The sequence below is a fragment of the Vigna angularis genome, chromosome 1 (genome assembly GCF_016808095.1).
Source record: "Vigna angularis cultivar LongXiaoDou No.4 chromosome 1, ASM1680809v1, whole genome shotgun sequence".
Classification (NCBI taxonomy): Eukaryota; Viridiplantae; Streptophyta; class Magnoliopsida; order Fabales; family Fabaceae; genus Vigna; species Vigna angularis.
This window is the reverse complement of record NC_068970.1, coordinates 62,385,862-62,397,080: the sequence shown is the minus strand read 5'-3', so window position 1 is coordinate 62,397,080 and position 11,219 is coordinate 62,385,862. Positions and strand designations below refer to the sequence as shown.

The 11,219-nt window shown below is 36.2% G+C and overlaps 2 protein-coding genes across 3 annotated transcripts; both read left to right on the top strand.

Moving 5' to 3' along the window:
* The first annotated feature begins 285 nt into the window (after positions 1 to 285).
* On the top strand, positions 286 to 4,524 carry LOC108322945 (importin subunit beta-1). Its single transcript, XM_017555258.2, has 3 exons — positions 286 to 443; positions 1,280 to 3,690; positions 3,797 to 4,524. The coding sequence occupies exons 2-3, from the start codon at positions 1,280 to 1,282 to the stop codon at positions 3,993 to 3,995; spliced, it is 2,610 nt and encodes an 869-aa protein (XP_017410747.1). The 5' UTR covers positions 286 to 443; the 3' UTR covers positions 3,996 to 4,524.
* Positions 4,525 to 7,351: 2,827 nt separating this feature from the next.
* Positions 7,352 to 10,281, top strand: LOC108322970 (beta-amylase 3, chloroplastic). Of its 2 annotated transcripts, XM_052871362.1 has the most exons (5): positions 7,352 to 8,026; positions 8,632 to 8,842; positions 8,959 to 9,072; positions 9,198 to 9,270; positions 9,376 to 10,281. In XM_052871362.1, exons 1-5 carry the CDS (start codon positions 7,506 to 7,508, stop codon positions 9,999 to 10,001), a joined length of 1,545 nt encoding a protein of 514 aa, XP_052727322.1. In that variant the 5' UTR covers positions 7,352 to 7,505; the 3' UTR covers positions 10,002 to 10,281. The 2 variants fall into 2 exon arrangements, with proteins under 2 accessions (XP_052727322.1, XP_017410780.1); XM_017555291.2 differs by having other exon boundaries at positions 7,353 to 8,026; positions 9,198 to 10,281.
* The last annotated feature ends 938 nt before the right edge of the window (positions 10,282 to 11,219 follow it).

The window sequence follows — 11,219 nt, the reverse complement described above, 5'->3', positions numbered from 1 at the left end:
AATAAACTATCATTCTCGTAATCCCGACAACATGTCAAAGCGCGTAATAAAGAATCGACCCATATCTTGCATCATATGCCACTGATTTAAACCTGGAGACCGTACACACGCGCGGGAAGTATCGCGTGATACAGTTGAAAATCCAGATCATGGAGGCATTTCAAAATAGAGCCGTTGATGAGGAGATCGTAGAGTCCAGATTAACCCTATTTGAATCAGCGGTTGATATTGCCTCACATCTCTCAAAGTGTGTCGTACAGCGAATATAAAAAAGCAAGTATTGAACACCCAAAAAACTTAAAACATTGGCGTCTCTGCTTTTTCCCACACTCTGCTAGGGTTTCAGAGTCGCCGCGCTCCTTCCCTCACTCTCCCCTTTCAACCAGCCCCAACTCATTCATCTCACTCTCCATCGCCCGATTCAACTCGCCAACTCGTTGTAGGTCAGTTATCCCTTCTTCCATTTTCTCTTACTCGTTTATTTTCAATTGAAGCTTTCTGTTTTTTTAATCACTGTTGATCCAGGGTAATAGTTTTTTTTGTGCTTTCCCTTCATTAGTAGGCATATTTAGGTTTTCCTTTGTTTTGCTTCAATCAGAACTAGTTCTTTGATTTCTTTGTTAGTATTGTATTCTGTCTGGGTTTTATTTGAACTGGTTTTTATTTAAATAGGGATTCTTGATGCACTGTTTATTTTCACTGTTAGGGAAATGTGGGAAATGAATGTGAGGCTATTATCTTTTTGCATTTTCAATCTGTTGGATCTTCTGAAAATGGTATTTTGATGGAGAACTAAACATTACTAGTTTATACATTAGGTATTTTTCTTATAAGATTATACATTGATGTGTCAATGGTATTTTTCTTATAAGATTATACATTAGGTGTGGAATTTTGTCTGTATTATGGTCACATGTTTATAGCCAAAGCTCATTATAGTTCCTATTTTTTTAATGTTTATTTATCTCTATGAACTCCCTCTATATTTTGTAGCAAACTGGATTGCTTTTCCTTTTCTGATGACAGTACTGTATCTTTAAAAATATTTTTTTTTTCACATGGTTGATTCATCTTTTATATTGATACTGTCTTTTTTATTATTCTTTTGCATTTCTTCTCTGTGCTACACCCTTGACAATGAGTACTGAATTCGACAATGAGTACTGAATTCGAAACATTTGTATATTGTTATCCAGTGAAAGTTATATTTTTTATTCCTGAGAGTTTTGGTGGGCAATTTTTTCCTGTATTTAATCCTTTATTCACTTTTGATCTCCAGATGGCCATGGAGGTAACTCAGATCCTTTTAAATGCGCAAGCTGTTGACGGTGCATTAAGGAAACAAGCAGAGGAAAACTTGAAACAGTTTCAGGAACAAAACCTTCCAAGTTTCTTGTTTTCTCTTGCTGGGGAATTGGCAAATGATGACAAACCTGCAGAGAGTCGGAAGCTAGCAGGTTTAATTCTCAAGAATGCTCTGGATGCTAAAGAGCAACACAGGAAAATAGAATTTGTGCAAAGATGGTTGGCACTGGACCCAACTTTGAAAGCCCAGATTAAGGCATTCTTGTTGAGGACACTTTCTTCTCCTTCTCTTGACGCTCGATCAACTGCTTCACAAGTTATTGCTAAGGTTGCTGGCATTGAGCTGCCTCATAAACAGTGGCCAGAATTGATAGGATCCCTTTTGTCTAATGTTCACCAGCTTCCTGCACCTACAAGGCAGGCAACTCTTGAGACCCTTGGGTACATTTGTGAAGAAGTTTCCCCAGATGTAGTAGACCAGGAACATGTAAATAAGATACTCACTGCAGTTGTTCAAGGAATGAATTCAACGGAAGAAAACAATGATGTCAGGCTTGCTGCCATAAAAGCATTGTATAATGCTTTGGGTTTTGCTCAGGCAAATTTTTCTAATGATATGGAGCGGGATTACATCATGAGAATTGTTTGTGAGGCCACCCAATCACCTGAATTGAAGATTAGACGAGCAGCGTTTGAGTGCTTGGTAGCCATTTCTTCAACATACTATGAGAAGTTGGCTCATTACATCCAAGATATCTTCAATATCACTGCCAAGGCTGTGAAGGAAGATGAAGAGCCAGTTGCACTCCAGGCAATTGAGTTTTGGAGTTCAATATGTGATGAAGAAATTGACATATTAGAAGAATATGGAGGTGATTTTAGTGGGGATTCAGATGTTCCCTGCTTTTATTTTATTAAACAGGCACTTTCATTTTTGGTCCCCATGTTACTGGAGACACTTTTGAAGCAAGAAGAAGATCAAGATCAGGATGAAGGAGCGTGGAACATTGCTATGGCTGGAGGTACATGCCTGGGATTGGTTGCACGGACAGTGGGCGATGATATTGTAGCTCTGGTCATGCCGTTTATTGAAGAGAATATAACCAAACAAGATTGGAGGCAAAGGGAAGCTGCAACTTATGCCTTTGGCTCAATTTTAGAAGGTCCATCGCCCGATAAACTTGTGCCGCTGGTGAATATGGCTTTGAATTTCATGCTCTCTGCATTGATGAAAGATCCAAATAACCATGTGAAAGACACAACTGCGTGGACTCTTGGACGGATGTTTGAATTTTTGCATGGATCGGCACTGGATACTCCCATTATCACTCCGGCTAACTGCCAACAGATCATCACTGTGCTGGTTCAGAGTATGAAAGATGTTCCAAATGTTGCTGAGAAGGCTTGTGGTGCTCTTTACTTTCTTGCCCAAGGCTATGAGGATGCTGGATCTTCATCCTCTCCGTTGACCCCTTTCTTTCAAGAAATTGTTCAAGCTCTTCTCAATGTAACTCACAGAGAGGATGCTGGAGAATCTCGCCTCAGAACAGCAGCCTATGAAGCCTTAAATGAAGTGGTGAGGTGTTCTAATGATGAAACAGCTCCTATGGTAGTACAACTTGTCCCTGTCATAATGTTGGAGCTCCATCAGACTCTTGAGAATCAGGTGTCATCTGATGAGAGGCAGAATGAGTTACAAGGACTTCTATGTGGTTGCTTGCAGGTTATTATACAGAAGTTGGGATCTTCTGAACCAACGAAATATCATTTCATGCAGTATGCTGATCAAATAATGGGTTTGTTTTTGAGAGTTTTTGCTTCACGAAGTGCTACAGCTCATGAGGAGGCCATGCTTGCCATTGGAGCTTTGGCCTATGCAACTGGAGCTGATTTTGCAAAATACATGACAGAATTTTACAAGTATTTGGAGATGGGTCTCCAAAATTTTGAAGACTACCAGGTTTGTGCTATCACTGTGGGTGTGGTTGGTGATGTGTGCAGAGCCTTGGAGGAGAAAATACTGCCTTATTGTGATGGGATAATGACCCAACTTCTTAAGGATTTGTCCAGCAATCAGTTGCATAGGTCTGTTAAGCCTCCTATTTTTTCATGTTTTGGAGACATTGCCCTGGCAATTGGAGAAAACTTTGAGAAGTACCTGATATATGCAATGCCTATGCTTCAAAGTGCTGCTGAGCTCTCTGCTCATACAGCGGGTGCTGACGACGATATGACAGAATACACAAATTCTTTGAGAAATGGAATCCTAGAAGCATACTCAGGGATCTTCCAAGGGTTTAAAGGTTCGCCAAAGACCCAGCTTCTGTTGCCTTATGCTCCTCATGTACTGCAATTCTTGGATAGTTTGTACATGGAGAAGGACATGTAAGTAAATTTCTGTATATTCTATTCTATTACCATTGTGAATTTTGCTTCTTCTCCATGTATTGTTTGTTATTTATTTATTTATTGGTGCTTCTTGTCTTCTCAGGGATGATGTTGTGACGAAGACAGCAATTGGTGTGCTTGGAGATTTAGCTGATACTTTGGGTAATAGTGCTGGCCACTTGATTCAGCAGTCTGTGTCTAGCAAAGACTTCCTCAAAGAGTGTTTATCATCTGATGATCATTTGATTAAGGAATCTGCGGAATGGGCCAAGTTGGCAATTAGTCGAGCAATTTCATTTTGAGGATATTGCTAAGGCTTCTAGTTCTTCTTGCATACATCTGCATTTGTTGCGTGGGGTCTCAACTGCATACCATGAGTCGGGTCATCACCATTTTTGGGCACAGGTGTTCGGTCCTATGGCTGTCTGCATTGCATGTCAGCAACATGGAGTCTGCGTTTTCATTTTTATTTTTTAAATTTATTGTTCTGCATTGCTGTGGAGGAAGTCGGTGGGTGATGACCAATCTTTCTGCTACCTTGGCAGAGAAGATGCGGTTTTTACGTACAGGAGAAGAAACAGGTTGAAATGAGGGAGGAGCATGAAAAGAGATAGATATCTGCCAATACCGTCAATATTGGAGTTGCATGAGTTATTGAATGTTTTGGAGTCTATGGTGGTCTAGATATTATGTCCTTTACTTTTTATCTTTTCCTTTTTCTTTTATTGGCTGTAGAGTTTAAACAATCATCTTAGTCCATCCATGTGTTTGGGATAGATAATGCAACATATCTTAGCGGTTCCTTAAAATTATTCAAATAATTTTTTGTCACCCGCATCAAAGTTTTGATTCTTAAGTTTTTTACATTTATATGAATAATGTCGCAGCATCCCATCTACAACTAAACGTGTCATTGGCCTGAGATCATAGGTTCTTTGCTCTACATATATGCATGGTTTCTTATGTCAGTGAGAGTTATTAACAAATCTTATGGGACTAGGAGCATATGTCCTTATTGTCAAGGCCTGAATCTTATAGTGGTGGGCATTCATTCTGACGTTTGAATGGTCATTACATGATTAAAATTGTATCCAAAGCAAATTGGTTATTTATTTGTGTTCACAAGGTTCTATCAAGTGGGTTCACACGCCATCGAGCAATTTGAAGTTCTGATATGGTATTGTAACGTGCTTCAAGACACAATGAGCGTGTATAGTTTTGAATATGAAAAATTAATTGTCCTTATACTTGTTTTAATTTTAGTAGGTGATATTTGATTAGCCGATGGTATAAACAAATCTGTATTGTCATTGCAATGAAAATAAAATTATGTTTAAGCTGACTTGTGAAAGTTTTATTTGATTAAAAAATAGGAACAATTAAATTCTAACTGTTTATAGATTATAGGCTGTCTTAGTTTTGTCCCTATTTTCCTATTGCACAAACACCTAACCAACATTTTAATCATTAGCCATAATTGTTTGAATCTTCTATGGAAAGATCAAAAGTAACTTGGATATTTTATTTTGGATGAGTTTACAAGAATTCAATTCAATAATCAAAGTTTCATTTTTGTGTTTTGGTTAATAGAAGTAATTAGGTGTTTCAGGGGCAAATATTACAATTTTGTACAGCTAATAAATATAAGGAAATAGTTATATTCACAAACAAACAGACAGATATAAAAAAAAAAAATAGGTCTCGACACGTAACTAGCTATGATTAAGCTTTAGTGTGTCTTTTTCTCTGACGCAAACCCTTATCTCTAAGAAAGAAAATAAGTGGTGTATTATTTTGGGAAAATGTTTCTTGAACAATCATTTTTTACAACATTTAGACACACGCACACGTGTCAAAATCTGAGTGGTCTAGTTGGAAAAATTAAATGAAAATGGACCACTCAGATTTTGACACGTGTGCGCGTGTCTAAATGTTGTCAAAAATGGTTGTTCAAGTATCATTTTCCATTATTTTGTACTACAGTTTTCTAAAATAAAATTAATGATTGAGTCTTTATTCAAAATTAGTACTTATTACTTGCATATGATAATTACTTGTGCTAACTGAATGACACTAAAAAATTTCCTAAACATTTTAAGGATATGTTTATTGTATTGGTTCTACAAGACGCAATGTACTTGTTAAATCGAGTTAAAAGAAAAATACTGATATTATATATAACGTAATTTCACTTTATTAATTTATAAACTAACTTTTTATTACTATAATACTAGATTAATAAACTAATAATCAAACTTTAATCATGAATTTAATTCTGATGATAAAACAATTGTCATTGAGTTAGAAGAATACTTTATGTTACATTTTTTAAAAATTTTGAAGGCTAATTTATTTAAAATAGTAAACTAAAAAAAAATTAGCTGTAATTTAAGAATTAAAAACTTATCTGTCCTTACTATTTTTTAATATATTTATTGCATGTAATAACTTTATAGAAAAATATATTAACACAATAATTATATTTTTATTTATAATTTTTATCATTTTTAAACTGTGTTTGTTTGGACTGTACTGATTACGCATAACTATAACTGAAGGGAGTTTATGTTTGTTTCAGAAATTTGAAGAGGTTTGGAAATACAGAAAGAGAGATCATACACAAAATTACTATAAAACTAGAAGAAAATCGATTATAGGGAGAGAATTCTGTTTCCATGGTGACAATTTTGTTTGTTATAAGGTGTGGAAGATTTGATTTTATTGGGTATAAGATGAGTGGCACTGTCATTGGGGAGTTTTTGTGTTGATGGGTTTCTAGTGATTGGAGGAAGAAGAATGTCCTCTGCATTGCCCCCTTCTGCATTTGAGAAAGAAAAAACATTAATATTAATAATAATGAAAATAATAATCATAATAATTATTATAATAATAGTGATATTTTAAATAATAAAATAATAGTATTTTATTTTATCAAATGAAATATTTTTTAATTTATCAAACTTATCGTATTATTCATTAACATTCAAATTAAATATTTTCATTTTTTATTATTTTTTCTTAATTCAAACTGCCTTTACTTTCATCTCTTTTTTTCTTTAAATCCATTTTAATAAATTTATTTTCAAATCCAAACATAGCTTTAGCAATAGTTGTACAAGTTTCACTAAAAATATATTTGAATAATATTTATTTAATTTACTTTGTGTATGTTTGATTAGTTGTATATTTAAGTGATTTTAAATGCTCAGAGATTTTATACATATGTGAGGTAAACGAACAAATAGATTTTTCTCAATATGGTATAATACAAAGGTAAGTTTTTTTCCTATAATAAAGCTTCAATGATATTATGATATGTAACAGTAAAGCTTCTAACAAAACCATTATACAAGTGGAACTTGATTGTTAACAGTAGATTAATTAACGGTTTTAAAAGATGTTCGGTTGCGTAATGGGTGACAAAGAGCATAGAAAAAATGGAAATGGAAAAATTAAATAGATTATGTATTAAAAATCCACTCTCTACTAAATGTCACATTAATTAATATTATTTATTAAATAAAAATTTAAGAAATTAAAAGATGTGAAAAAAAAAGTGTTAAAATTAATGTTAGGTAATAATATTATTAGTATTTTAGAAGATGTTGAAAAAAGAAGAAAAAGGGAATTTTGAAAATGAAAAAGCGAAAAATGACATATAATCTCTCCTCCACATCCTGGTTGTTGAAAGAGTTGAGTGTAGTATGCATTCCTCACCTCATCACTGTGTTCGCTCTCTTCTCTATGTGACTGGCACTCACAACAACACATTCTCACTTTCTATCAAACCCTAACCCTTCAATTCCCATTCAATGGCCATCCTCTCTCAATCCGCTGCTACTTTCTCACCTTCCTTCGTCTCCACTCGCTCCGATTTCACTCGCCTCACTCGCTTCCCCTGCCGCGTCACCTTCCGCCGCGGCCTCGCCGTCTCCTCCTGCTTCAACTCCTCCAAGTCCCCTGGCGCCGGAGGGTTCCTCTCGCCGGACAACGGCGGCGAAGTCTCCTACGAGCTGCACCACGACTTCTCGCCGCAGCGCCGCCGCAGCGGCTCGCCGGTGTTCGTCACTCTGCCGGTGAATTCCGTCAGCCGGGAGGGCGGCCGAGTCTTGAGGCCCAAGACGATGATGTTCTCGCTCAAGGCGCTCGCCACTGCCGGCGTCGAAGGTGTCGTGGTCGAGATTTGGTGGGGCTTGGTTGAGAAGAACAAACCTAGGGTTTACGACTGGAGAGGGTGCGAGGAACTTGTTGCGATGGCATGCAAGTGTGGCCTCAAGGTTCGAGCGGTTCTCGCGTTTCATCAGCATGGCGCGGGACCTGATGATCCCAATTGGTATGTGGAAATTGGATCCCCACGTTAGCCATAAAATGACCAAAACAGTGTATACAACCTGAGGATAGTCTATACTTTACAAGCTAGCTTTTGTTACCGAACTAGTTTTACACTCAAATACTTAGATGATATATGAATATATGGATGCTGTTGTTTTGACACATTCTTAGATGATGTCAAAACCTATCTGATATTGTTGTTGAACTTATCGGATTACCCGTGGTTATCTAGTGCTACAACCTTCGTTATGTCTAGTCCTGTGAGGGAGTGTGAGAACTTTCACTTTGACCAGTGATATGACTAGAATAGTGTTATGTAAACAAGACACAACCCTTATCTTAGCTTTTGGAGTCGAGTCAATGTCCAAGTACAAATTGTAGGAGTAATTTCTTTTTCTTATTATGTGATTTAATAGTATGTGGAAATAGTAATTCTGATTGTGTATTTTTTTTTATTCAATACTGTATTGACATTTGACCTGGGTTTTGTGTTGATCTAAGTAGAGTTGATTTGGTTTATTTTGAATTATTATTACTATTTTTGTAGGTAGGAATTGTTTCCTAGTCATGAGCCTCATTCTCTGGAAGTTTGTCCCCCTTGTGTAGGATACCGCTTCCTCTATGGGTGCTTGATGAGATAAAGAAAGATGTCGAGTTAGCATATTGTGACCGGTTTGGGAGAAGAAATATTGAATACATTTCCCTTGGATGTGATATTCTTCCTGTGCTGCGTGGGCGTTCTCCTATCCAAGTGTATGCTGATTTTATGAGGGATTTTAGGGACACTTTCAGGTCTTTGCTTGGTGTTATCATTACAGTAAGGTTCTATGATGATTTTGGTTTGTTGCAATCCAACAAGGGTTCAAATTCCACATATTATCATTATTAACAGATTTTGTTGTAATTATTTATGTCATTCTGTTCGTGTTGCAGGGTGTACAGATTGGCATGGGTCCTGGTGGTGAACTAAGATATCCTTCCTTCTCTCCACAAGAGCCGAATTTGGCATGGCCTCAAGAACTTGGAGAATTTCAATGCTATGATAAGGTAGGCAGAAGATTAAGATTTAGGCACTAGTTTGTGTTGTGTTATTGTTGCTCTGTATTATGAGAAACTTAAATGGGGTTAGTATCGTGTTTGACTTTCCTTCTTTCTTGCTTGCCACTTGGCAGTATATGCTTGCTTCTCTGAATGCCTCTGCAAGAAATATTGGAATGCGTGAATGGGGAAATGGTGGCCCATTTGGTACTGGAAGTTTGATGCAAAATCCCGAGCATACTGATTTTTTCAAAAATGATGGTGGTTCTTGGGACACACCATATGGTAAATTTTTCCTTGAATGGTACTCAGGTATGTTGCTGCTGCATGGGGAAAGGATTTGTAAGGAAGCTGAAACTATATTTAGGGGTACAGAGGTCCATATGTCAGCAAAATTGGCTGTCATTCACTGGCACTATGTCACACAATCCCATCCATCAGAGTTAACAGCTGGCTATTATAATACTTTTAACCGGGATGGATACTTATCCATTGCTCGCATGTTTAGCAAGTATGGATTCTCAATGTGCTGCTCTTGTTTTGAAATGCAAGATGCAGTAATGCAGAAGATCAATCCAGATGGTAGCCCTGAAGGTTTTCTTCGACAGCTTTTGTTGGCTGCTAGACTCTGTGACCTAGCACTTGAAGGTCAAAATTTTTCAACTAATTTGGATGATGGTGGATTTACCCAGGTGCTGAAGATGTCAAAATTTTACTCGAATGGGATAGAGAAGCGACCTTTCTCGTTCAACTTTGTAAGAATGGACAAAAGATTGTTTGAATCCCGAAATTGGGATCGGTTTACTCGTTTTGTAAGACAAATGTCTAATGGAAATATTTTTCGAGCCAGATTATATTCTGTTGGTGACACACGGTTTAAGACCGCACCAGTGATGCCAGAGGCGAGATTGTTGTACCACCTATATCAGTACTCTTGAAACCAGTCTTGACCTTTGTTCTTTAGGCCTATTTAATATCACTGCATTCGTTGCAAGAAAATCTGATGACCTCTGGTCTAATGTTGTGAAATGTGTAGTAACTGCTGATTCGACAAATGATTCTTTTATTGCTTTCCGGCAAGAAGTTACTTCCCCTAAGGTAAACACATTATATTGCCTTCCAGTATTTTTTTAGATGGGTGGCATGTTATACACTTACCTGTATTTCGAGTGGACAGAGATTTAATTTAAAATTAGTTACTGCTGAATTTTTGGGCCATTTCTTTCTAATGTTCTGTTCTGTTGAGATGAACTCCTGGTATGCTGGTTTTATATAGCTGTGATATGCATCTTAATATCAATTGACTGCTGATCTCCTTTCAAACTTGTGCACGTTGACCATCAGTCTTGTTACAATGGTGATGGTAAATAGTCATTGATCTCTTGTATTTTCTATGGAAAATGTCAGTGCGTGCACGATGAGCGGCAACATGAATAGAAAAACATAACGTAGCAATTTTGGATTTGGTGCTGGGGGGTTGAGCCTTGAGGACCAATGACACTTCTTGGGTTTTCCCTTGTCATAGCTAGCGGTTTGTCCATTTTAATGAATACCTTTCACTTTTAGGTGTTGTGGTAACAACTGGTCGAACTTCCCGCTTATATTTAATTTTTTGCACTTTATATACGTTTAAAATCACACTGTAAAGCTAGTATTATGTATCATCCAATCTTTTTTAATTTTCAAGAAAATAAATTACAAAATGTGACAAATTTGTCAAATTTTTTTGCATAATGCACTCCCACCAGGCTTGGAGCTACTGTAACATAAACTAGCCCAGATCATGAAATTGTTAAATAGGAGGATCTTATCAGTGCTGAAGTTTGTAGTCAATGTCTTATATTAGTATATGCTATCATATTATGCATTTGATCAATCTATCACAGCATAAAATATTTATTTATTTTCTTATAAAAATCAAGCTATATTATTCTTTCAGTTAATTTTTAACTTTAATTTTCCATGGTTAGGATGTCATCTAATAGTTAATAGGTGTTGAATGTATTTTTAATTGATTATAATGATGAGTAGTCATTGGCGCAAGATATTTAATAATGAAATTTAACAAAAAAAATTAGTATGTATTATTTTAATATATTTTTTAGTAATAATTAAATAATATGTTAATAGTATCAAATTTACTTTATTTTAGAAAA